This window comes from Sturnira hondurensis, unplaced genomic scaffold (genome assembly GCF_014824575.4).
Source record: "Sturnira hondurensis isolate 20B ecotype Veracruz unplaced genomic scaffold, ASM1482457v3 Scaffold0024805, whole genome shotgun sequence".
NCBI classification, from domain to species: Eukaryota; Metazoa; Chordata; class Mammalia; order Chiroptera; family Phyllostomidae; genus Sturnira; species Sturnira hondurensis.
The window spans coordinates 4,507,024-4,534,605 of NW_028097436.1; the positions used below are offsets into that span (position 1 = coordinate 4,507,024).

The window sequence follows — 27,582 nt, forward strand, 5'->3', positions numbered from 1 at the left end:
GCTTTGATTTTTAGCAGTACAATTTTTATTTTATCACAAGGCACACAATCATATATACAATGCATAATTATCATCTAAAATATAAGATATAAATAATAAACATTATAGTAAAGTATATATGAATATACTTTTGGTTCAGAAAATAAAGTTACCTTAGGGATGAGGTTTTCACATGTATGCTAAATCTTCCAAACAGCTCTTGCTTAGAAAATAAATCTCACCAAATGGTCATACAAACTTGTCACAGTTTTCTCCTTAAAAAGCTCTAATTTAAAGCCAGCCAATGTATTTCTTTTATTTCATTAACTCATCTTACTATGTCCATATAATGGATGAAACACCTATAAATTGTCTGATAATGGTTATACAAATTTGAACACTTTTATTCCTCAGTAATACACAATAAAATGGAGCCATTTCCTGAAGACTTGTGTGAGTGTTTCTTGCTTTTTTCCAAACTATCTCTCCAAACTATGCTTCCGTTTTTAGTATAGGGTCTGGAGCTTTTACTTAAACTCTTCATATAGTGAGGGCTCCTAGGTTCCTAAGAGTAATTTGGGACACTAATACTCTCCTCCTAGTTAGAATTACGGTTTTGCACCTGCCTCTTACATGTCTGTTTCATTTCTCTGAATTTTATCTGATGCCTCACTAGATTCTTCCCAAAGTTGTTACCTGGGTTGGAAGGGTTTGTGTAGAGAGACAATTTCTAGGATATATGCAGTTCCACTATCAAAGAGATAAGTGAGCAGTGCTCTCCCTTCTGTGATGGAGCATCAAATGATGGGAGATAACTGAGAGATATTTGGGCTTGGACAAATGTATTGTATGGAACGATGAAGAAACTGCAATATGACAATAGCTTCACACCAGTATACACACAGAGAAACATGCACACATACTCTCACACATCCATGCATACACATGCCATCACACACTTCTGCACACACACACTCTCACACACATACATGAACACACGGTCTTGTGCACATACGCACTTTAACAAAGAAACATATTTGTGTAAGTGGTATTTTTCCTAACATACATAATTCACTTTTTCTTTAGTACAGTGCCCTAAAATGACATAACTATCCTCCCTCCTCTTTGAATTTTGGGAAATTGGTGTTAACAATAATGGAGAAGCTTACAACACACCTCATGGACACTTAGAGCTACTTCCCTCTCCCTGGGCTGCAAACTTAGATATGAAGATGTGGAGGATAAGCAGACTAAAGCACAGGCTCCAAAAACAGCCATTGATGCCATAAAGGCATGTGGGTACTAATTTAAAGAGAACACTACTCAAAGTTTGTTTCATTATTTCATCTCTGTTAAAGTTTTGCACTGTGTAAGAATCCTTCAAGAAAATTTCCTGGGCCCTAGCTGGTGCAGCTCAGTGGATTGAGCACCAGCTCGTGAATCAAAGTGTTGCTGGTTCAATCCCTAGTCAGGACACATGCCTGGGTTGTGGGCCAGGTCCCCAGTAGTGGGCACATGAAAGGCAACCACACATTGATGTTTCTCTCCCTCTCTTTCTCTTTCCCTTCCTTTCTCTCTAAATAAATAAATTAATTAAATCCTAAAAGAAGAAAAAAGAAAATCTCCTAGGTTTTACTGTTGTAAAAACGCTTCTGTATTTTCAACTTCAGTAGAGTTTATTCCTGGAACTACTTGCTAGGTAGATGTCCTTCCTCTATGATAGCCAAGATTTTTAACTGTGGGGTGGATGCCAACCAATATTTAAGTGATTTATATCTATGTTCATTTATAAGACTACAAGGAGTAGGAGTGAGATGAGAGGGGAGTAATAGACAGAAAACTGTACTTGAAAAATAATTAAATAAATTTTAAAAACCTACAAGGACATCTAAGAAAAATGAATAAAATTTAAGAAATGCTCAAAAGAGCTCTATGTTTTCATCTTGAAAAACCCCACCTCGCTGCCATTAGGCATCTGTATCGGGTTCCACAAAAATCTGGAATTGACAAACTAATTGAGAAACATCATCATACTAAAATTCTGAAGCCATCTGCAATCCAAAAGGAGAGAGCATATACACAACAGACAACATACAGTGAACAGAACTTATAGTTATATAGGTCTATATGTATATGTCTACACCTTTGACTTTCCAACTAAATTTCAGAGGGTGCTGTCCCAATAACACAACATATAGGCTAAAGGAAAGATGGATGTTGTTTTTAAGTTATGCCTTTTTCCTGCCCAGGCAAATTACAGAAAAAGCCATTATCTCTGAAACCATGTTTCAGAGAAAGAAAGGATGAATTTATATATCATCTGGACGTTTTAGCAAAATCACTCTAAGTGTGATGCTCACAGCATTTTCCTCTCAAATACAGTGCAAAGTTTGCATGAGCACCACAAGTAACATGATGTCCTCATTCAGCTCAATTAGGAGCACTCCTACTTCCTACTGAAAGCCACAAAATATCTTGAGATTTAATGAGCAAAATGCTCTCCCTTCATGAAAAGAAAGAATATGGTAATATCTATGTATTCATAAAGAGATGTTGCATATAAGCTAGATTCTGCAACCAGGCTACCACCTGGTTGTTAAATATTTTGTGATTAGTTAACACAGAAGTTATGGACACTATTAAAGGACTAATTGGTGCTCAGGTAGTTGGAAAAAGATGGCACTATTGATTTATTTCCAGAGAGAAGCTTATGTTGCAAAATACCTCAGCATCAACTCTCAATAACTCAGGGATATTATTAACATGCCCTCAAGAAACTGCTGGGCTGGAAGGCAAAGCCATCCTTCTTTACATATATATAATTATTTACAGATGAAATATATATACTTTTGGTAGTATTTAAACTACTTTATGTTCCTTAATATCAGGACATGCTTTATCATGAGATTATATTTATCTGAATAGCATGCTAAAAATACAGTTTTTCAAGAAATTAAAAAATGTTGAAAACTATCTTTTGCATGTTTAAATATCAAGATATTTTTCTACTATATATGAATATCAGACACTTCAGGTGTTGGTCCAAGTCATTCTTAAGGTAGAATCCTCACCATGCGGCCACGTGAAATGCAAGTCCATATAGCACAAAGCAAGTGGAATGGGCCCTGGTACTGTTGGCATTCTTACTGAGGTTGTTATTGTCAATGTTAAGCATCTGAATTGTATGCCCAAGCTTTGAAACCAATGTTTGTTTGTTTGTTTGTTTGTTTGTTTTTCAAAGGGAGCTTTTGCAATGACATTGCATTGGAAGGCCACAGCAGCTAAGTCCTGAACTAAATCTAGGTAACTAGAAGAAAAAGGCTTGTTTCTTGTTCATCAAATAAACTGGGAGCCAGCCTTGCTTCCCTGCACTAGAGAGGAGTGGTATTTGCTTACTTGAACCTCTTGTCCTCAATTCTCCAGCCTTGATGCTTCCACTGACCTGGGTGGATAATGCAGCCTCACTTACCACTTCAGCCCATGAGATTTCTGAAAGTTTGTTAGCAATTCTACTTTTCCATATCAGACTGCAGTAGTAATCTGAGTTAAGCCTAGATCATTGAACTCTTCTCTTCCCGGAGAACTATAAGAAGACATCTCCACGACTAGTCATACTGGTTTATTCATCCCGTCAACATCCCTCAGGTAAGCAGGATCCTGAATGGTATTTCTGACCCTACCAGTACTCTGCCGCTCCATCCTCATCTTAATTGGAAAGCAGAAGTCCCTGAAACACCTCTTGAAGTTTTCATCAAGAAAAGCATAAAGAATGGGGTTTAGGCTGCTGTTGGTGTAACCTAAGGCGATGCAGAAGTAATAGCTGGAGAGGGCAGCCGTGCTGTGGGAGGTACTCCCCAGAGCCTCCACAAGAATGAAAATGTGAATGGGAGTCCAGCAGATGATAAAGACTGCCACCACCACCAGGACAAGCCTGGTGATTCGACGGAGGTTGCGATCTTTCTCTCGGGAGCCAGAAAGGAGTCGGACGCTCTTTAAGCGCAGGATCATCAGAGTGTAGCAGATGATGATGATGATGACGGGGATCACAAAGGCAAACACAAAGACGCAGATTTTCATGAAGAGGTCCCACCAGGAATAATCATCATCTGGGAACTGCAGGGAGCACTCTATGCCATCCATGTCTGCAAGAGGTGAACAAAAACAAAACAAAATACAAAAAAAGTTATTATTACCATGGCTGCAAAGTGTTTAAATACTTTTGATTGCACAGGTCCGATTATAGTGAGATGATATTACTTGAAGCAGACTAACTAACCAGAATGAAAGCCATGTGTATTAACCATCTTATGTTTCTGCATGGAACAATACACCTAGAAAGTCACCATTTATTGGTAACATACACTAAACCACAGAATAAATTAAATTAGCTGTCGCTATGAATTATCTAGTTGTGGAAACTGGTTTCACACTGATGATTTTCAGAACAACTAAATTGTTAATTTATAGCATAAGCACTTATTTACATTTCTATTTATTAACAATTCTCCCAGACCCAAGGTTCTGGCAATAAAAGCTAATATTTATTAGTATTAATGACTAAACATTGCAAATCTAGCCATTTAATTTAACAAAAGCCAATTTGTCGTAAAAACATTAACTGGTTTACAATAAACCATTATGAACTTCAGTAAAAATTTACATGAAATTTGCCTAAATATGACCCAGGTATTGTGATTTAGTGGAACAAATGGTGACCCTTGTGATTAAGGACATGGCTGAAATATGAACAACTTTTGGAGGAGGAGAAGAAGGTGGAGAAGGAAAAGAAACATTAGAAGAAGGAAGGGGGAGGAGAAGAAAGAAAATAATAATCATTATCAAGGAAATTAAAAAATCAGACACATTTTTCATTTTTACCAACATTGACGACATAACAGGTAAAACAAATATTTTTATATGATTACTTAGAAAACTGCTTTATTTGCTCTGCTTCTCTTTTTGAAGTGATATTAATATTAGAACAACAGAGACCAAAAGAGCAGAGACCAGGAGAAGTACCTTTGACAATGCTTTCACCAGGGATCTGCCCACCCCTCCACTGTTCCCCTTTCCCCAAGCATCGACCAGCCCACATTTTTTCTTCCTGCCTCTGAGCAGTCATTGAGCACAGAACACTTGTAACTCCTTTTGTCCTGATCCTTCCTTAGAGAAAAAGTAATCATGAGCAATTCTGAGTGTAATTTCTATAATGAAAATATTTTCTCTGACATTGCAAAAATCTGATGTTAAAAGATATTTGACCCTCATATGATTGTCTAGCCACTATGCTGTATACCTGAAACCAATATAAAGTAATATTGAAAGTAAACTACAATTAAAAATAAAAATACTGTTTAAAAAGAAATACCTCAAAATTATAGTTTTTGTTTGCAATAATATTTGGGAAATTGGCTTTGTATATATATTGCTTGGATGTGAGCTATAAATAAAATATTCAGGATTATTTTTCTTCCACATTGCTAATAAAGAACAGTTATAATTTAAAAATATATTTACTCTGGGTTTTACTTGTCTACTGAATCTGGTTTTTTTGAAGGTAGAGAATTTTTTTTTGTTTGTTTTCTGCTTAGCTTTTCTATATTACAACATATTTTCTTTTTTGCTGTTTACCTCAGCTTAAATATCACTTCAGAGACATTTATATAGAAGTCAATCCATGTGAATAGTCTTTTTTTAAATTTAATTCTTGTTCAAGTACAGTTTTCTGTCCCCCACTCCCATCCCAGCCCACCCCACTGTGCTCCCTCCCGTTTCCACCCCCCTTAGTTTTTATCCATGTGTCCTTTATACTAGTTTCTGTGAATCCTTCCCCTTTTCCCCTGAAATTCCCTCTCCTCTCCCTTGTTACCTTTCTTAATGTTTTTCTCTCCCTCCAGCATGTAAACTACTCTAGGACAGGTATTCAGACTGCCATATTCAATATTTAATCCCTACTACATAGGGTGGCAGAGACATTTGGTACTTATGGAGAACAAACTGTGAAATAAATGAACAAATGAATACCACAGGGAAACCCTTAAAAATATAAACTGTACTAGTGTAGTCATACAGTGGTTACTATGAAAGTAACCTAAGAGAAAGTAACCTTATCTTCTGCTAAGATAAACAAAGCACCATAAGGGCTGATGTTTAACTCGGATACATTTTTTTTTGACTCTAAGGATCAGCTTCCTCTTGAACAAATTGTCTTGCATGTAGTAGAAGGTCTAAAATATTTGATAAATGGGAGAAATAATCAACTATGGCTACAGGTACTTTTACAAGAATTTGGAAACTAATTATAGCATGAAAATATACTCCAGAAATGTCAATGAAGCCTAATTTACACCAAAAAAGAGAAAGGAAAGTACTGAGGCAATCAACAAGAAAACTCAAGTCCAACATACTATTTTTATAAAATGTTCCTTTTCAGAAAAAAGAGTGCATCTTTAGCTTTAAGGACATGCACAGTATAACAATAAATAGATAGACAAAGATATTCTGTGCAAAATGGTAAACAAAATAAAGCAGGAGTAGCTATACTTACATTAGACAAAATAGATTTTAAGTTAAAAACCATTGCAAGAGGCAAAGAAACTCATTATATAATTACAAATGTCTTAATTCCTTAAGATGATATAACAATTATAAATATTGTTTATATCCTTGAAATCAGAGGATCTAAACATATAAAGAAAATATTAACAGAGCTGAAGGGAGCCATAGGCAACAATATTGATAGTAGGGGTCTTTGGTATCCCACTTCCAAAAATGAATAGTTGATCCAAATAGAATGGTCAATAAAGAAACGGCAGATTTGAACAACATTATAAATAAAATAAACATAACACACATAAAAAATTCCATTCAAGTGAAGCAGAGTATGCATACTTCTCAATTACACATGGATCCAGAATAGATTATATGTTAGACCACAAAGCAAGTTTTAATAAATTTAAATTTTAAATCATATCAGCAAATCTCTTTTGACCATATGAAAACCACATGTAAAGAAAATCTGTATGAGGCAGAAAATTGGATAATTCATAAATATATGGTTAAGTAGTCTTCAATAAGTTTTTCAAGAATACAAAGTAGGGAAAAGACAATCTCTTCAATAAATGGTATTAGGAGCACTGGATAGCCACATACAAAAGAATGAAATTGAACCTTTATCTTATGACAGACTCATAATTCAACTAAAAATGGATTAAAAATCTAAATTTAAAACCTGAAACCATGAATCTCCTGATAGGAAATATGTGGGAAAAGCTATCTGATATTGGTCCCAGTGATGATTTGGGGGGATGTGACACCAAAAGCACAAGCAACAACAATGACAAAAATTGAGATTACATCGAACTAACACGAACCAAAAAAGCTTCTGCAAAGAAAGGACACAATCAACAAAATGAAAAGGCAACCTGCAGAATAGAATAAAGTGCTTGCAAACCATATATTTAACAAGGGGCTAATATCTAAGATATATAAGGAACTAATACAACTCAAAAGCAGAAAATAAAATAAACTTATTTAAAAATGGGCAAAGAATCCGAAGAGACATTTCTCCCAAGATGAGATATAATTTCCAAAGGTTTATGAAGATATGCTCAACATCATTAATCATGGGGGAAATGCAAATCAAACCACAATGATATAACACCTTGTACCTGTTAAATTGGCTTTTGTTGAAAAAAATAAGAAGTGTTGGCAAGGATGTAGAGAAATGAAAACACTTTTGCACTATTAATGGGATTGTAAATTGGTGCAGCCATTTAAAGAAAACAGTACAGAGTTTCTAAAGAAAGTAAAAATAGAACTACCATATGATGTAGCAATCCCACTTCTGGGTATTTATCTAAAGGAACTGAAATCAGGATTTTGAATGATACCTTTATTTTTATGTTCATTGCTGCATTATTGACAACAGCTAAGAAATGGAAACAATCTAAATATCCATTGATGGATGAATGAATAAAAAATGTTTTTAATGAATAAAAATATGTATATAATAAACAGACATTATTCAGCCTTAGAAAAGAAGAAAATCCTGCCATTTGCAGTGATGTGGATGGACCTGGTGCATATTATGGCAAGTGAAATAAGCCAAATACAGAAAGACAAACATTGTATGATCTCACTTATATGTGGAATATAAGATAGTCAAACCTGGGGAGGAAGAGAGCAGAACAGTGGTTTGTAGGGGCTGGGTGGGGGGAAGGTTAAAGGGAGTATGGGAGGTGACGGTCAAGGACACAAAGTTTCATTTATTCAAGTCATAAATAAGGTATATTTAGAGATATATTCTGCAGCATAGACTCTATAGCTAACAGTACTGTACTGTAGACTTAAAATGTGGGGTGAGGGGGGAATGGAGACAACTGTACTTGAACAACAATAAAAACAAGAAAAAGAAATAAATAAAATGTGATAAGAGGGTAGATGTTACAGTAAATGCTCTTAACGCACACACAAAAGCAATAATAAAGAAGACAGGAGGAAATTTTGGAAGGTGACAGATACATCTGTGGTCTTGATGGGGTGATGGTTTTACAAGTATGTAGTTACCATAAAACTTACTGAGTTGTATAAAGTAAATATGCACAGCTTTTTACCTGTCAATAATAACATAATACAGTATTTTTAAAACAGTATTTTCTTTCCCTTTTACTTATTTTTTATTTTTTAATTATTTTTTATTTAATTCTTGTTCAAGTACAGCTTTCTGTCTTATATTCCCACCCCTATCCCTTTTATATTAATATTAGAAGAGTATAGCTTTCTTTTTACATGTTCCAATGCTTCATGGCTATCATAAATATAGTTAGCTCTAATATCTAAACTAAAGCCTTTTTGGTATGTATTTTTAAAGAATAATTCTATTTCTAGTAGTAATAATAATAATAGGCAGGCTATGAATTCCCAAAAATAAATAGTATACACATATAACATATAAATATAATTTAAATGTTATATTTTGTATATTAAGGCTATAAAATGAAAATTTTCTTTTATACTAGAGCCCTTCAATACTGAGTGAAAACCCTACAGATGTTGATAAACATAAGCAATTAGGCAGGACCTATTAATTTATGATGTCAGATGATGATACTAGCAGTTAACATTTTTCAAGTGCTCACTGGACACTGGGCACTGCTTTATCAGCTTTCCACATATGGACTCATAAAATCGGGAAATGCCGTAGGACACAAGAAGCAAACACAAGCTCCTCGGGCAAAATCTGGCCCTCCATCTTGTTTTACCTGGCCAGCACCTTGTTTCTACCAGGTGGCAGCACCCAATTCTCACTTAACTGTTAAGGAGTAGTTACATTTATACAATCCTAAAATCACATTCGGCCCTTTGAAGGCAACCATGAGGCTGATGTTGCCCCTGGTGAAAATGAGTTTGACACCCCTACCCTAGGAGACAGGCCCTATGATTAATCCTATTTTTCAGATGAGGAAATTGAGGCATAGAAGTCTAAGTAATGCCTCCAATATGACACTGCCCATAAATGGTGAAATCAGGATACAACCTCAGGTAGTTTGCTCCCAGAATCTGTGCCCCTAACCAGAAATACTGTGAACTCAGAAGCACTAACCAAGATTTTTTGTCCAGGTGGATGAGTTCTAATGCAATTAATACCGATTCATTTCAGTGAGCACTCTCCACAAATGTCATACTAACGCCATTCAGCTCTAAGTTGGCATATAGAAATTATCTAAATGCTCCTTTTGGTCATTTAAGACTCTTGATATGCAGTGTGATGCAACACTCCAAAATGAGCCCATTGGAAGTTCTAGAGACAGGCTCTCATTACGTGAACAAAATCTGCTTCAGAAAGGAAAAACACAAAGAAAGAATGGAGCCCTCTGACAAGACTACTTTAATTTTCACCCATTTCCCACTCTATTTGCTGCACAAATTAATCTTCTGCCTACACTGCTGGACTTTTCTTCCACTGCATATGCACACATTCATCTACAGCAACTCCCACCAGGAAAACCCACATCTATCTTTGTTTCCTCTTTCAAAAATCTTAATTGATAACAGTTCCTTCTAGGATGTCCTTTTCTGACAATCATTATAGGAGTGTAGGGGTTAAGTCTACAAGTATAATGTGAAATGTGAAACTCAATTCTTTATTTGCTCTGGGAAATATCATCATTTTTTTATTCTTTAGCCTACTCTTTCAATTTCATACCATATAGGCAGTAACTCCTCTTAAACCCAAGTTATTTATGCATGAATATCTAAGGCTAAGAGTTTCTTGCCATTTTATTTCCATTCGTTCTGTCTGAAGAAAGAAAATCCTGTATGCAATTAATCATATTAAGAAAAAAACTCTTCTCTGATAAAGTTTCGCATTTCTTAAAATTTACCAAGTATTATAGCTTAACAGTGGCTATGCAGCAAATTCATTTTATAGTTTCAGAAGAAAAAGAAATGCTGTCCATTAAAAAAAATGTGTACCATGCAAGATAAGCTGTACTTTTAGCACCTGTCCTTTCACTATGACCTGGAAAGTCCCTGCTGCACACAGCCAGTTAGCTGTACTCTAAGGTATCATGAAGCGTGATACAATGGAGCATTTAGACAATTGCTAAGGCAGTAAATAACATTAATAACATCAGAAAAACTGTTCTAGTCCATTTTCCCCAGGAGTTTCTATTAAGACCAAATATATTTTTACTCTTTATCTTTTACTGGTAAAGCAAAACTCTTAGAACAATAGTTCTCACCTTGGCTGCAGGTCAGGGTTAACCTGGGGACAGCTTAACAATCTTGGTGCCCAGACTGTGCCTCAGGTCAGTTAAACCAGGCCCTCCAGTGTGGGACCAGGCAGCAGTATTTTTTAAAGTACCTAGGTTGTTCCAATGTGCAGCCCAGGATGAGAACCACTGTCCTAGAAATACAGGGAAAACATCACGCAACCTGTTGGCATGAAGTAAAAAAAGAACTATTATGTCCAAAATTTAATGGTCTACTTATCTGTACTACCACACATCGGTGACCTGATTTTCAATGGCCTACAAATGTAGCTATTATAATTGTGTTGTGGAGATTAATCCTTAAGGAGAAGAGGGCAAATAGCCACACGTCTCTAATGATTTGGGGTGCTTTAGGGGGAGAAAACAAGAGGAGTGAGGAGGTGTATCTCAGAATTGCCAAAATACAATGGGATTGTACTTTTAAAATCCACATGCTGTTAGCATTCATGAAACAGGAGAGAGGTTGGGTTCTGTGCTCAGGTAGTGTCATTATTTTGTCTTCTGTTTAAAAGTGGAGAGAAACACAAAATTGTTTTATTTCTCATCTTCCATGAATTTAGGCATTAATTTCCATTGTCTTTTGGCTTTTCCCACAAATATATCTCCTAATCACTCCCAAATTAAGTTTGTTTCCTTGGAAGTTATATTTTAAAAAATGAAATGAAAATGCCTGCCCTTACCTTCCCTGACTTTGGTTCCTCCCAAGACAATAGCAGATATGCCAACAGATGAAGACAGTAGCCAAATACAGATATTGATGATCTTTGCCTTCAAGGGTGTGCGAAAGTCCAATGCCTTGATAGGGTGGCACACAGCGATGTATCGGTCCACACTCATCATAGTCAAGGTGAATATGCTGGTAAACATGTTGTAGTAGTCAATGGAAATGACTATCTTGCACAGCACATCCCCGAACGGCCAGGAATTCATAAGATAGACGGTGCTCTGGAAGGGCATGGTGGTAGTAACTAAAGCATCTGCCAAAGCCAGGTTAAATATATAAATGTTGGTCGCTGTCTTCATCTTAGTGTATCTAAAAGACAAGAAACAAGATCATTTCCCTCCATCTTCATGCCAAATCCACAAGGTTAATGTGTTTGTGAAAACATTTGGATTACAAAATTTGTTTTTCATTCACTTATTCTTGTCATGTTTATTGTGTGTCTAATGTTCGTAAAAGAACTGTTCGAGATTTCAGGGGTAGTATAAAAATGGGCAAAAATCTCTGACTTTAGCTTTTATTATAGTGTTTTGTGTAAAATTCATTTAAATGAAAAATTAACAGGTACAGAAAACAGTGTAGATACATAGATGAATTTATACAGTATAGATCTTCTCAACAGACTTGTATATAATACAGGTATTTATTTCACTGGCTAACATGCATAAGTTTGTTGATTTTTGTTTGCCACTGTGCACTGGTTTTTCATTTTCAATGCATTATGCAAACAAAACAGGCTGAGTTCTTCCCTTATACATGTCATAGCCCTACATGTAATCTGGTGCAGGAGGTATGCAGAAGTCTGTTTTTCTTTACTTCCTTCTTGAATGAGTTTTCAAGCACATAATTTGTTTCATCTTTCAACTGAGGAGAGAATAGTTTTCAGGATAGGTCAGAAAGATTGCCTTTAAGCCCAAATTATTCTTTTCATTACAACATGAAATTTAGAACAATTCCATTTTCAACTAAAACTAAATTAAGAGAATTCTTTTACTTAGAACATTTCCTCAGAGATCCGTATGACATAAAATGTTGCAGTTTATATCAGCAGGTTTTCAGAGGCCAAATGCTAGTGTATGTTAGGAAAATCAATATATTCATTACTTTTCACACACTTCAGATTTGTAGACTTTAATAACAATTAATTCAGCCATGCCCCATGAACCTTCAAAGAGCCAGGCTTCCTCAATGTTATGGCATGACTTTTATTTAAGGTCATTTAAAAAGGATCTATCTTATGGAAGACAACTTCTGCTTTGGCTATAAAAGTAAATATCAATGGTATTAATTGATCACTGTGTTGGTGCCATTCAAGACATAAATTTGTACATGAGAAACTTAATTTGCCATGAAATGATAGAGCAGACTTGGCTGCCCTTGGAAACAGTGTGGTCTAATGTGAAGTCGGATAGGCCTCAGTCTGAACTCAGTGTCAAAACTGAAACTTTTCTGATTTTCAGTTCTTGTCACATAATTTTAGTAAAACCTAACTGGCAATATACAAGATAAAGGTGGTCGATAGCCTGAACTGACTCAAAAGTATGATCTCACTCATAGGATCATACTTCTCTCTCAGTTTCCCAATGCCCCTGATTCCCCTGATCTTTCCTTTCTCTCTTCTCTTCTTGTTAGGAGAGGTATTTGTTTGTACTTGGATGAAGGCATTGCAAGGACTGGTACTAGGGAACATCTTTTGCTTTTCATTTTGATGCTGTTGACTAAACAGTGATTTAATCTGGACACTGAGGAGTTTATTTAAAACTATGCTTTGCCTTACAGTTTTTACTCAAATATTTTAATGACCTGTAAGCTTTAGAAAGTGTTTAAATGTGCAAGGCCAGTCCTCAGAACATAGGTTTTATAAAGGCATAGATAACTAAGCAAGTACATTTACTGAGACAGCCAAATATTTCTAGTGAGCAAGACTGAAATTCTACCTATTCAAATATCTTCTTAAAATATAGTTACATTACAAAAGTGCATCTTATGAGCTCACTTCTTACTCTTTCAACTTTTTCCTCTCAAATCCCTACTACTAGCAAAGATTTTAGCAGGTAATATCTTTGACTTCTACTCTCATGGTCTTTTTTGCTGATATTCTCTGCTTTCTTTATAAAGTTCTCCTGAACTGCCTTATGCTGCTATTAGGTAGACCTGGGTTCTAGTCATTTTTTCTTCCAACTGATAGATTTTGGATAAGTCACTAAAAATGTTGAGTTGAAGTTTCCAAACTATAAAATGGGAAACTTCATAAAGTTTCTTCATAACTTCATAAAGTTTACTGAAATAATCAGTAGCATGCACATAATCTGGAAAATATATCTAATTTATTTCATATTATCAACTCGTCTTACCTTTCTCACATGGATAGAAGCCACCAGTTACCACCAGAAGCAAAAGGGAATGTAGGTTCTGGTTAAGGTCCAAAGTTGTATTTACCCAATTTATTTTGAATAGAAGATGAGAGTAAAATGAACCCCAGAGTCTTATATACTGGAATAACAAGAATGGAATGATATATAATATTATAACACAATATACATCTTAAGTAATCATAAAATGTTGAGTGGTAATCTGCTCATAGCTTTTTAAAAGTATTTATAACAAATGTTGTATTAAATTGCTTAAGAACTTTTATAAACAATTCAAATCCTGTCATCAGATCTCAGAATATGAGAGAGAAACACCCACAACAAAAATATCTACAAATTACACCAATTATAGCAAAAGCCCCTGCTCCTAGAGAAACAAGCTCAGCCCACATCGCTTGTGTGAGAACTACTACTGTCACCATCCCAAATGGCTGGGAACATTTACCAAGGACCTAGATGTGCCTGCACTCTCCTGCAGTGGTGACCCTGGATCCACCAATATCCCAATGTCATGGCATTACCATCTTGTTTTGAGAAGTTTCCTATTAATGACAACAATACTAATAATTGTTGGGAACCATCCTGCCCAGTTCAGAAGCTGTAAGGCCACCACGGCTAAGGCAGAGTGAGCGACCTTCAGACCAAAAGCCACTAGGAGGCAAAGCTTATTTCCCTGGCAGATGCACCACTTCTGCTCCTTTTTCCATGACTGGCCCCCAATGCTTGATCAGTTGGCCTATGATAGATAAGATTCCCCAAGGATGGAATGACCTAAGACAGGCACAATCATGTAGAGGTCTCAGGGAAGGCCTTGGGGGGCTACAGCAAAAGGGGGTGATGGACCATTGCCCCACGGCTTCGACATAGCCCGTGTCCTCCTTCTGTTTGTGAGAAGTCTCCTAATCTCTTGGCCGCCTTACTTCCCCTGCCTGACTTAAGCCTGAAGCAATGACAGAGGGTGATGCAGCCCTGTGCTGGAAAGGGCAAGTTCCCTAGGGTGATCGGGCCTAAGAAACAATACATAAACTCCTATGAAACCTGCTTTGCTAAGAATGCTCTCAATTAAATGATAAGGGTGTGAACAGGAAATGAGTTTGTTTCCCAAAGTTTTATAGCCCTTTAACTAACAGACTCTGACTCAGAATAAGCCCTAGTAGTTCTTTGTATGCTGTCTATCATTTGACCCTTACTGCCTAACAATGATTAATGAACTTTACCTGTCTTCCTGTGCAAATTGAAACCCAATAAAATCCTTTCAAGGCAAGGGTTGGCTCGCTCTCCCCTTGAGAGAGTAGCCATGCCATCCCTTTTCCTCTACAGGACTTAGTAGACCATGTGAATATATCTTATCTTACCTACAATGCTGCAGACACTGTGGGCCAGTGTCCACAACAAATAATAATCATTTATTTCAAACACTTCCTGTGTCAGGCACTCTGTTATACATTCCATATGCTTTATTCCATTTAGCACTCAGAGCAACTTTATGTGGTAGATATCAGTCTCCCTATTGCATAAATTCTGTAAAGTTCTCTAGTCTGTAAATTTCTCAAAGGAATATAGTTATAAAGAGGGGAGCAGGAATTCAAACCCAGAAGTATGATCCCAGATCCCATACATACTCTTACCTCTCCCCAGCACTGTATAATCTATGGTACAAAACTCAGTATTTTAACCTCCATGTAGCTTATTTGATTCTCACAACAACTGTCCTTCAAGTTTACCCTGGAGATTTATGTTTTTTCCCCAATTTAGCCGAAGAAAGTTAGACTCGGGTACAAAACTTGTGGTTGCAGAGGCAGGAGCTCAGTGGGAGGATCTGGATGGGGCAGGAGGGCAAGGCTCCTCTCCCATATTTCTGAAAGACACATGCTTATAAACTGACATTGCTGGAAAGGGAGAACAAAACAGGCATACTTAAAATTAATAAATAACAATGAGTTCAACAAATGTTTACTGACAATCTTTTACATACCATACCTTACTGGAGCCTATGAACACATCATTATAAGATAAAACTCTCAGCCTCAATAGTCTGGTTGAGCTGTTTGGGGTATTGCTTGTATTTAACCAAAATGAAATGGTAGTTACTGAATGTCTACTAGTGGAAAAAACAAGTAAGTTTTCTTACTATGATAAAATATAAAATTAGTTTCCATTTCATCTGCACTGCTCTATAAAAAAAATCACAAGTATTTCAAGCAAAATGGCACCATGTGGGTGGGTGGGGAGCTGGGGCTCATGAGGGGAAGCTGGAGGAGGGCTGGCAGCAAGTGGTTGCACTTTTTAACACACATACCACAGGAACATATGGCACTAAAAGAGCAAAGTCTGTGGGATGTCCTCCATGAACTTGACAATGTTCCAAACCTGAAAACAACAGGACAGTACACCAGGAGGGACAGTGGAGCAGGCCAAAAAGAGGGGTCAGCTAGGGAGCTAAGACTACCAGCTGTGAGACAATACTGCAGAGGTGTCTCTAGGAGTTAAAAATGCTTCCCATGACACCTCAACTCAGTGCCTTCCGAGTGTAGTTCTCTTTACAGAGAATTTAGGCATGGATTTTAAATTGGCAACCATACATGCTTGTGTGATGCCATCAGGAACAAAGTTATCTGCTGAACCATCAGGAATCAATGTCACTAGGCAGGGTTTCTGGAGAAATGTGACACTCACCACCCAAGAAATGAGGCACTGATGGGTGGAATATTGAGCTTGCTATAGAGGTATATTGCCCAAGTATTTCTTAAATTTAAGTAATGATTCATTAATCAGAAGCTCCTTTTTAGCTTTATGGCAGCATGGTAAATCCATAATCTTGATGGCTAAGTACCAATTACTTTGCAAGAGACATGGTACTTGATAATTGCTCAGTGAATGCCAGCCCTTGTTGTCATCATTGCTACTCCTGTGCTTGTTATTATTATTCTTTTTTTAAATATTTCATTTATTTATCTTTAGAGGGGGAGGGAAGGAGAGAGGAAGGAAACATCAATGTATGGTTGCTTCTCGTGCATCCCCTGCAGGGAACTGGCCCCTGCCGGAAACTGGCCTGCAACCCAAGCATGTGCCCTGACTGGGAATCGAACCACGATCGTCTGGTGCTCAAGCCTGTGCTCAATCCACTGAGCTACACCAGCCAGGGCCCTTGTTATTATTATTCTTAATGTTATTATCAATTATCTACTACTGTCCTAATAACCTATATCACAATCCTATAAGATAGATACCAATAGCCTCATTTTTTCTGAAGATGATTCTCAGGGGTTCTTAGAGTCCCTATCTAATAAATAAAGGAATTCTGGACTGTCATTCTAAAGCTTCTTAAGGAGTCAGAAATTTTATCAGAGAACTAAGTTGATTCTGAGATTTCTGCCACCTCCATTAGCTAAAGATTGAAAAACATTCTGATTAGTGTGGTCACATATGTGCCATGAGGGTAGACAACATTCAACATCAGGAAACAGGGCATGATCCAGAAGGTAATACTGATAAAGAACATTTGCATACTGCTCCTGGATGGATAAATGCTGCCATGTACATTATGGTGTTTTAGTTTTTCCAAAGTTTCAGGTGAGAAAACTGAGTAAAAAGGAAGTAAATGACTTGCCTGAAACTACAAATTCATGAGACAGTGAGAAGTAAAATCTAAGCCTTTTGAGTACTCTTCAAGCTGTAGTTCCAACATAATGAAAACAGCAAACACCTACAAGCGGCCTTTACCTTGCAAGGCTGGGGCTGCACCAGGAATCTGAAGGCTCCCAAACACCAAACTCAGTAGGAAGAGAGTTCTGCAGCCCCTGAGAAATGCACTCCTTTGACCAACAGTGGAGACTAGCATAGTGAGAGACAAGTTTCGGCACTCTTTCCTCTGTATTGCCAAAAAAGCACAATTTACTCACTTTGCTCAAAATACTGGGCATATTTTCCTGGCACATAGCCTTCTAGATTTTATGTTTGAAATGGTCAGAAATAATGATGACTGTACTGATGTGAATTCTCAGAAAATTAATTTGAAAACATAATGAGTTTGCTTGATTAAATCCTGCAGATATTTTCAGTTTATCTTGATGAAATTAACTTTCTATCTGTCCTTTTGGACTATTCACTGTTAAAATTATGGTCCTTTCCTAAAGGGAAGTAGCTTATTATTTTAGAAAAATAAGGAAAATTCAGTTATTTTTTTCTTCAATGATCTGACTTTGAACTTGCCTTGATCTGCAGTCAGGAGTCATATTCCCATAGGCATCACAACCTTTCAGTTCCTCAGAATTACTCTCTTATGCAAAGAGCAAAACCTACAAAGAGAACTGACTACACAGTTCTGTGGAGAAAAGCTACACAGCCAGAAAGGTGGGCTTCTGGCATCACATCACACCCTCTGGAGGGTGGTGGTGGAGAGAGTGGAAGAAGGGGAATGTCAAAGTAATGATTTTACTTGAATAGCCAACATCCCAGTAACTACTCATGATGTCTGTGGTGAGGGCCCTGACTCCCAGAACCGTGTTCAAGTCCATTCAACTTTGCATGCAGTGTGCTTACAATAGTTAATAACACCTGGTGGAAAATTACCAATCTCAAATGACTGAAGTGCTATTTCCTAGGGTACAGCTATCTGGATATACATGTGAATATCTTAAGTTACTTTTCTTTTTTTATACTGAAAACTGAGCTCTCTGATAAAATTTCTAACTTCTTAAGAAGCTTTGGAATGATAGTCCTGAATTTCTTTACTTATTAGATATGGGCTTTGAGAACACCTAAAAATCATCTTCAGAAAAGGTAGGGGCACTGGTATCTTACAGGATTGTGAAACAGGTTAGTAGGACAGTAGTAGATAATTGATAACAACATTAACAATAACAATAACAACAGCAGGAGTAGCAGTGATGACAACCAGGGCTGGTATTCACTGAACAATTATCAAGTACCAAGTTCAATGCTAAGATAGGCTACTGACAGCTGGCAGAGAGGAGACACATTTATCCTACTGCTCTGTCCTCTGTCAGAGGAAGGGAGCCCTTCATAGGTGGAAAAAATATGATAAACCATTGAGTTTTGAGTTTTGTTGTGAAACAATGAGTTAATGAGCTCAACAGGAACTCAGAAAATTATTCCTATTGTTACAGCTGATCTCAAAATGCTCATAACTAGCCATTCTTAATCTGATAGCTTCCTTGCCCACCTGTAGAACAATTCCTTTGGAATCTTTCAATTTATCACATTTTATGTTTTCTTGTCTTTCATGTAAATTATTTTATTTATTAGTTTCAAAAAGAAAGAGAAAGGGAGGGACGGAGGGAGGGAAGGAGGCGGGGAAGGAGGCGGGGAAGGAGAGATCAATTTGTTATTCCCATTATCTGTGCATTCACTAGATGCTTCTGGTATGTACCCTGACCGGGGATCAAACTCCCAGCCTTGGTGAATTGGGATGATTCTCTAACCAACTTCATTACCCCACCAGGCTCATGTACATTCTGACTTGCTTGATCAGCAAGTCTTTTGCAATACTATTACCACTCCTAAAGTTAATTCTTCTTAGATACGTTTTCCTTATCTAAGTTATAAACCAGCACCTTCTCCAAACAAAGAAACCAAAAGATCTGTTGGTTGACTTTCTGTTGAGTAAATAAATATTATTCTGAAACCGTCTTTTGTTAATGTAGTTCTAAGCCTGTCTTGAAGCCATAGGATTCTGGCTGAGCACAGAGCCATCCAGGGTGACAACTAAGTGTATTCACAAATTAATAAGGAGAGAAAGAGGTGCCAACTGCACAGTTCACACAGAGATACTGTTGCTCAGAAGATAAAGCTTAGCGATTAATGGAAAGGATCTAGCATCTCCTAGTGAGAAATAAGTTCCTCTTGGAATTTACTCTAAGACAAGCACAAGGAAAAACTGCTGTCTTGTAAAGTCAACATAATCAAGAACTGATCATAGAAACTACAATTTGCCTGGAGTATGTAAGAGTTTAAGGGCTCTATAGTGATATCCAAATTAGTTTTCTTTTTCTTTTTTCTTTTTCTCTTTTCTTTTTTCTTTTTCTGGACGGGAGACTATTTAGTCTCTCATCTCTGAAACAGTTCCACAAGGATTTAGACTTCATCTGGAATCACATGTCCCACAGAGAAGAAAATAATTTCATTTAGCTAACCCACATAAACAAACATTTGCAATAAAATCAAGTCTCTTTGTTTAGAGTTTGTCAAATGATAAAATTACTTTGAGAAATGCAGGATAGGCTCTTTTGCAAACAATTTCTGAAGTTATCTTTGCTATTCTTGTTTTAAAAGAAATGTTTACTGTTGATTCCAAGAGAGAATTTAGAATAAACTAGAACATTTTTTTAATGAAAGGGTAAGTTTAGACTACTGTTAGATAATAGAGACCAGCACATGGCTAATTATACAACATACCTCTGTCTTTTCTCTGATGCCTCTCTAGCTATAGTTTGGCAATATTATCCAAAGTAGGCCATGTTGAAATTTGAGAAATTATGGAATATAAGTGCACATAAACTGCAGTAATTATAATGAGCAATCAAGGAGAAAGAATAAAACAGCTGGGAAGGAAAAGAAGCATGCACTGTAGTAGACACTCTGATTGGGTCACTCATTCCTCCCAATTTCCCCAATTTGGTTACAGCCGTATAGCTTTGGCATCACTGGCTCAAGTCCATGAGGCCCAGAATGAGTCAGGTAAAGCTTTTCTTTAAATTAAAAGAGAATTATATATATAAATATATATATACATATATATATTTATATATATATGTAATTTATAATGAATATTGAAGCTTGAAGAGAGTGGTTTCCTAAGTAGAATAGGAAAGGAATACGAAGTGTTTACAGCTGAATTGTGTCCCCCACCCTCCAAATTCATGTGTTCAAGTCTTAATCTCCAGTCCCCAGAGTGTGACTGTTTTGGAATATAGGGCCTTCAAAGAGGTAAAATTACAATAAAATGGGGTTTTAAGATGTGCCTGGAACCACTATGACTGTTGCCCTTATAAGAAAGAAAGGGAGATCAGGACACAGACACACACACACAGGGAAGCCCATGTAAAGACACAGGGAGAAAACAGCCATCTGCAAGCCAAGGAGAGAAGCCTCAGAAGAAACTGACCCCATTGATACCTTGATCTTGGACTTCTTACCTCCAGGAGTATAAAAAAATAAACGTCTGTTGTTTAAGGCACATAATCGATCATACATTATTCTAGCTGCCCTTGCAATTAATACAGGCAGATTCTCTAGACACTGGAGGTACTTGCAAGATAATGATACAGAGCCATCCAGAAGGAAGGTGGTCAACTGAGTCTGCAGCTAGGTATGAGTCTGCAGCTGGGAAAGAGACTCACAGATTTAGGATTGGTCAGAATTCCCCTGAATGTTATGGCCAGAGGAATGAACGAACCATTGAGAGTGTGATGTCAGTTTGATACACCATCTTAGCCAGGCTACATTCCTCAACTATTTAATCAAGCATTCATCTAGATGTTGCTGTAAAGGTGTTTTTGTGGAGGTAGTTAAAGTCTATAATCAGTTGACTTTAAACAAGGAACATTACCTTACATAATCTGGTAGGCCTGATCCTAACAGTTGAAAGGCCTAAAGAACAGAGCTGAGGCTTTCCTAAGAAAGACAAAATTCCACCTGGGGATGGCAGCCTGACTTTCTTATGCCTGGCCTGTGGTCTCCAGACTTGCCTAGCCAGCCCCACAATCACGTGAGACAATTCCTTGCAACAAACCTCTTGTCACGTAAATCCCTGATGGGTTCCGCTTTTCTAGTAAAAACCTGTATGTCAAGTGAAAACTGAAGAGAGCTAAGAAAGCTCTGGAAATATGACCATTTAAGAAACACCGGAGGAAGTGAAGTCTGTGATAGAGACTCAAAAGAAACTAAAAGGATGTAGAAAGAAGTCAAGGACAGGATGCTGTCAGAGAAAGTGAGGAATATAAGATTGGTCAACTATGCTAAATCTCCATAGAAGTCAAGTGCTGACCAGCCTAACGTGAGCATCTGAAACATGAGTGCTAGCACTTTGGTGAAGAAGTGTCAGGGAAAGAAACTATGTGCACTGAGCTGAGGAATAGGCCGAGACTAAGAACTGAAGAGGAGGGATTATTCCCCCAAGAAGTGGACGTATAGCAGACAAGAGGATAAAGAAACATTAACTAAGGGAACTAAAAAAAAGGAATGTTCATTGGTATTGATTATTTCTAAGATGAGAGATACTTGAGTATGTCTAAGTGCTTAGGGGACAAAAGTAGTGGAAAGGGAGAGATTATGGATAGGGTAGAAAGAAGATAACTGATACAGCAAAGGGAAAGCAGGAGGCAATGAGATTCAAACACAGGAGCAGGGATTCGCCTTTGGCCAAAATGAAAGGGGCTGAGGGGAGGGTGGCTGCTGATGCACGAAGGTAAGAGGAGTGTTCCCAGCAGCTGGATGCTGGTATTGCAGCGAACGCTTGCTGACCATGAGGGGAGTATGATCAGATACAGGGCTTGGGAATTAGTATCAATTAATTTTTGTAATGGGAAATGGTAAAAAAAATTGGTTCCTTCTGGAAAATAGGATAGAGACACAGAAAAACTAGGCAAAATAAAGGTCAGGTACACCTGAAGGCAGAGGTATTGCCCTGTAAAACATAAAATTAACTTTATTTGGCAGCATTCAGTTAGCTGGGTATAGGAACAAGGAAGATGGGTTACTGGGTTGATCCAGGATTAAGGTTTGGTGGAAGACAGTGACAAAAGAGCAAGAAGGCAAGCTGGTTGAGTATACTATCCAGAGAGGCCAAAGTTATTGCTCCTGGGGTCTAGACTAAGTAAGAAAAGATGAAGTACAGCAGTCTGGGAGAAAATGAAGGACTGCCAGGTAAGGAGTATGCCAATGTCTACAAAAGTGATATAGTGGAAAATGAACAGCAGGATGGATCAAAGCACAGGATCTGGGCTCAGGATGCTAGGGTCATTCAAGTCCCACAAGTTAGAAAGATGTTACCCTAAGTTATTCAATCTTTTTTACCTTAGTTAAATCATCTGCTAGATGGTCATAGTAACATACCTCTGGCTGGAAGATTAAATAAAATAATTCACATGAAATCGGCAACTTTACCAGCCTGGCATATATTAAGTGTTCATTAAATTTTAATTATTTTTTTGCGAAGGGTAGAGACAGCTGTCTGTGTAGGAAGTTGTAGGAAGAGTGGGAGAATGGATGTTTAAGGTGTTGGAGGTGGGGCTGCCTGGAAAGTTCCAGAGTTTAGTCAGGGGTGGAGGTGACGAGAGCATGAGGTTTGGATCCTGAGTATCACGCCCATAAGCACACAGTGTTTGGCAGGACCTAAGAATGTTGATCAGAGGCTGAGGAAGAACTTCCTATCCCAGGGCCACACACCCTAAAGCCTGGAAGGAGAGGAGACTGGAATCCACAAACGTTAAGGTTTTCACAGCGAAGGGTTTAATGTGCCCTAGTATTAGGGAATCGAGGCAGATGCTACACATTAAATGATGAAAACAATTGAAACTTCAATTTGTAACACAGGTCAGAAAGCAGTCAGTGCTTTTCCCAAAACCCTAACTTTCTTCCCAGGTCTCTGCTGGCCATACTAGACTGGCACCTTCCCTGACATCTGAGCATCTAAACTCCATCTCCGCAACGAGTCCCTACACCAAGATGACCGAACTACACCAGGACCCTTTTGCATGTATATTAAAGTAGTGTTCTTCTCGAAAGTGAGCCTCCATCTTTTCAGGTAATGTTGCTCAGCCCTCGACATCAGTTATAAAAGCTGCATTTGAATCCACGCTTGTGTTCTCTCTCAGTTCTGATGAGCATCCAAGAGCCCTCTTGGTGCCGCCTCCTCCAATCTTCAGTCCTCTCTTCACCCAACCCAATTAAACCCAAGTCTCCCAACTTGTCCTCTGAAGTTTTATTTTTCAGTTCTTTGACTATAGTATCAGTCTGAACAAATTCTAAGCACTCTGCAATCCTTTTAGCTACAGGTTTAAGAGAACTATCATTTTAATGGGTTAACATTTCAGGATCCTAGTACAACTCTTCATTTTTTACTTATTATCAAATTTAATTTCCGAGTAGTTGAGAATGAGGTGGGAGGATCAATGATGTTGTTATGTAAACTCACTTTTGTATTATTAGCTGAATTTATCCCCTTCTAACAAATGTAGTTCTGGATATTATATGTATTATATATATGATATTATATACATAATATTTTATACATATATATATAAACAAAGTCCAATTCTTTTTCTTTCTGACATGTCTAATGTTCCCCATTGTCTTTATACATATTTTAGGATTTTTCATTATTTTTACTCCCAGTGTGCAAGGCCATAAAAAAAACTGAGAGCAGCTAAGGAACTCTTCTCAAGCAAAAATGTCAGGTGCTCATTCCAATGACAATAAGCTGTATCTGTTTTATTCAAGCACTAAAATATAATATGAACAAGAATAGACAGGTTTTTTTCTTCACGTCCTCTCTTTATGTAACAGCATAACAACATTTTATCACAAAACGACAGCTTCTGTACCTATATAGATCTCTTAAAATTTGAATTATAATATAGAACACAGCTGTCTTTTTTCTTTTAGTTTCAGCACGGAAATTACGAATGAGTTGGAAAAATAATTTGCTTTTAAAATATCCCCCTCTTTTACAGCCTTTACTCATTGATGATAGAATTACTGTTAAGCTATTATGGAAACCAAGAGTACCAAGATAGAGACAGCAATTGTAGGTAAGAAGAGTTGTATAATGTATGTGGAGCATTAAATGATGGTTTTTAGTTCTGGAGCATGGATGAGAATAAAAAAACCTGATATTCCCAAGCCAAAAAGAAGAAGATAAAAGGCATTTGTATGACAATGATTTCCCAATAGAATCAGACTCCTGCTACTGTAGATATTTATAATAAAATAAGTTTATAAGATATTTAAAAAACTATTATGGCAACTTCATAAATAGTTTTTATGAATTTAAAGTTCATAATAAAATTAAAAGGCTTTTTAAAAACTAAAGTCAGGATAAAATAAAAGAAATTAATCCCTCATCCTTTCAATGTCCCTAAATAGAGTGACTTGCCCACTTTATTCCACAGATACTTCTCAACTGAATGTAAGTGTCTAATTCACTCTCACAGGTGCATCTCCAGAGTTATTATGTCTCCCAGAAAGTGAAATACATCTCAAAGGGTAGCCAAACCAAAGTTGGGGTGCTTTTTCTTTTCTTCTTTGTTGAAAAAAGCCAAAATAAGAATCACTTTACTTACCAAAAAATTAGCATTATGAGGATAACTGGATACTTATTATTGGAAATTGAATTCCACATAATTCCACAAAAGAACAATAATGTAAAAGCTTCGATTTCTCATGGTGGGAAATAAAAAGCAAAGCAATTTCAGTACTAAAAAGGTTCATATATGGATTACCAACAACCCTAACTAGTAAACTGGCATTTGCTTCATGAAATATAACACTAATCTGATAAATCGCAGAGCATCTATCGGTCAGAATTTTGTCTTAAAAAATATTTTCAAGGAACAAAACAATTCTCTGGCACAGACAACCAAGCAAAAGACCAAGCAAATTGACTTTGGCCTTGTTCCACACCCTGGTACTTAACCCTGCACAGAATTTCCAGGAGGGGTTGGAGGAATGGGGTAATTCCTACATCCTCGAGAGCCTTTAGCCGCTGGGATTGACCCTGTGTGAACCTCGCGGTATCCCACGAAAAACTGCCCTAGGAAATTATTCATGTCTAAAAGGCCACCTTCTGAGAATCTCTGGAGCCCCGCACAAGCGGAATAGAGTCCCCACCCCGTGGCTGGCGCCCCACCGCTGGTTTTGGTAGCTGCCCCTGAGCCCCGTCCTGGCTTCTGCCACTGCAACGCCCGGACCCTGTGCTCACCGAATGATCACGAACATGACCAGGGAGTTTCCCACCAAGCCCACGACGAACACCAACGAGTAGACTGCCGTGATGATGACTGGGATGGCGGGGGAGATGTGCGCGGTTTCTAGTGGCACGTCCTCGGAACCCGCGCTACTGTTGTTGTCCGGCTCCGCCCAGCCTGGGTCCCAGCTGCTGCCGTTGGGAAGCAGGCAGGTGCTCGGGGCACAGGTGGGGCCCAGATTCCCGCGGAAGATCTGAATCGGGGTGTCCATGGTTGGGCAGTTGCTGGTGGAGCGTGAGGAAAGGCTGCACCTGCGGGGCTGCAGAAGACAGAAAAGGCCGGACCTAGAGAGGCAAACTTTGCCCGTGCCCGGGTTAGCGCGTGGAGGTCAGCGGTGCTGGGGACCCACGGCCCACTGATGCCCACCCCGTCTGCACGACCCCGGGGCGGGACAAACAGAAGGATGCCCAGCTGCCATCCTAGGTAACACAAGCGCAGCTGGGTGCCGGGAGGGGCTGAGAGCTCTTCATCCTTTTCTCTAGCTCTTGAGATGCACCCTCCCTTTTCTGGTGTCGTCTCCTAGTGGAATGGTCCTCAGAATGCTGCTGGGAGTCCCTACAAGGACTGACCCTCCAAAGCCCAAAGCTCACCTCTGGCTCTCGGACACGCGTGGCTTGGTCCAGAGGACTCCCTGGCCGGAGCTGAACCGCGCGTTCCTGGGTCCTGCTCAGCTTTCTGTGTTGCTGCGCACCCGCAGCCCCGCGCGGGTTCTCAGACCACTGCTCCGCGATCTGCCCCAGGGCGCCTTTTCAGCCCCTTGCAGTTCCCCCGGTTCAGCGCGCGGCTCCCAGGGGCGGCGCTCAGCCAGGCGGGACACAGCGAAGATGTGTCGGGCTCACCCTGCGCAGGCTGGCTCGGGTGGCGCGCTCGCCCCGCCCGGGGCCTCGCCCCGCCCTGCCCGCTAACAACCTGTGAGGGGCTTGAAGGTTCAGCCACTCGCCCCAAACTCGCCTCTCGGGCTCCCCCTTCGTGTGAAGTTCTCAGACCCTCACAACAGCCTCTTTTGGATGGTTTGGCAGTCTTTCCACCATTCTAGTAGAGAGAGCCGCTAAGTCGTTTAGAATTAGTAGTAAGGAAGCGGTGTGCCTTAATATGCCTAGATTGTATTGTAGGCACAGTTCTCAGCATATATCTTTTTTCAGATGAGCAGAAAAATCATAGTTTTGTTTATTTGAATGACCCATCCGAATACAGTAGCAAAATCATCTGATTACAATAAGACGAGCCATAAAATATTAATGATTTAATATGCATAAATAGAATATTTCCACCCCCTTCAGTATCCTCTAACTGACATACAGACTGAATGAACCTTGCAGTTATTACCTGTTTTGCCTGCAGAAGAACAAAACGGTCTCCTTACTCAGGCCTCAGTGTTGATCCATGCAGGTGGCAAGGTCTCTATTACAGTAATCCCTGCACCCATCACTCATTCTTGACTATAGGTCTTCTTATGATACCTCTGAGAAACTGAACCTCCATAGAGAAATTCAGATATCATCATTTCTTTGCATAACTCTGCCAGTCCAGAGATTGCTGTCTGATTCTGCTAGATGAAAGAGGCCCTCAAACAAAGGAACCCATAAGGCAATGGCAAATGTAGAATAGCCAGGGGAGTTTGGAGGAGGGAAGCCAGAACTCAGGAGGGGATCCTGAAGGAGAGTGGGGAGGGTCCCCTTTCCTAGTTAGGTTTTGCACTCAGGATTCCAGAAGACCAAGGCACCCTATTTTCCTGAGTGGATTCCTGT

At 38.5% G+C, this 27,582-nt stretch overlaps 1 protein-coding gene across 1 annotated transcript; it reads right to left on the minus strand.

Annotated features, from left to right (window-relative positions):
- Positions 1-2,999: 2,999 nt before the first annotated feature.
- OPRK1 (opioid receptor kappa 1) lies at positions 3,000-26,081 on the minus strand. Its single transcript, XM_037038654.1, has 3 exons — positions 25,789-26,081; positions 11,435-11,787; positions 3,000-4,121 (listed from the first exon to the last, which is right to left on the minus strand). The coding sequence occupies exons 1-3, from the start codon at positions 26,043-26,045 to the stop codon at positions 3,589-3,591; spliced, it is 1,143 nt and encodes a 380-aa protein (XP_036894549.1). The 5' UTR covers positions 26,046-26,081; the 3' UTR covers positions 3,000-3,588.
- Positions 26,082-27,582: the final 1,501 nt, after the last annotated feature.

What these genes read in the sequence shown, in the direction of transcription:
- OPRK1 (XM_037038654.1), bottom strand. Translation starts at nt 26,045, where the DNA reads ATGGACACCCCGATTCAGATCTTCCGCGGGAATCTGGGCCCCACCTGT. An exon ending in GTCATGTTCGTGATCATTCG is followed by an intron (nt 11,788 to 25,788) that starts GTGAGCACAGGG and finishes CTTGTCTTTTAG; the next exon opens with ATACACTAAGATGAAGACAG. An exon ending in AGGAACCAAAGTCAGGGAAG is followed by an intron (nt 4,122 to 11,434) that starts GTAAGGGCAGGC and finishes CACCTCTTGCAG; the next exon opens with ACATGGATGGCATAGAGTGC.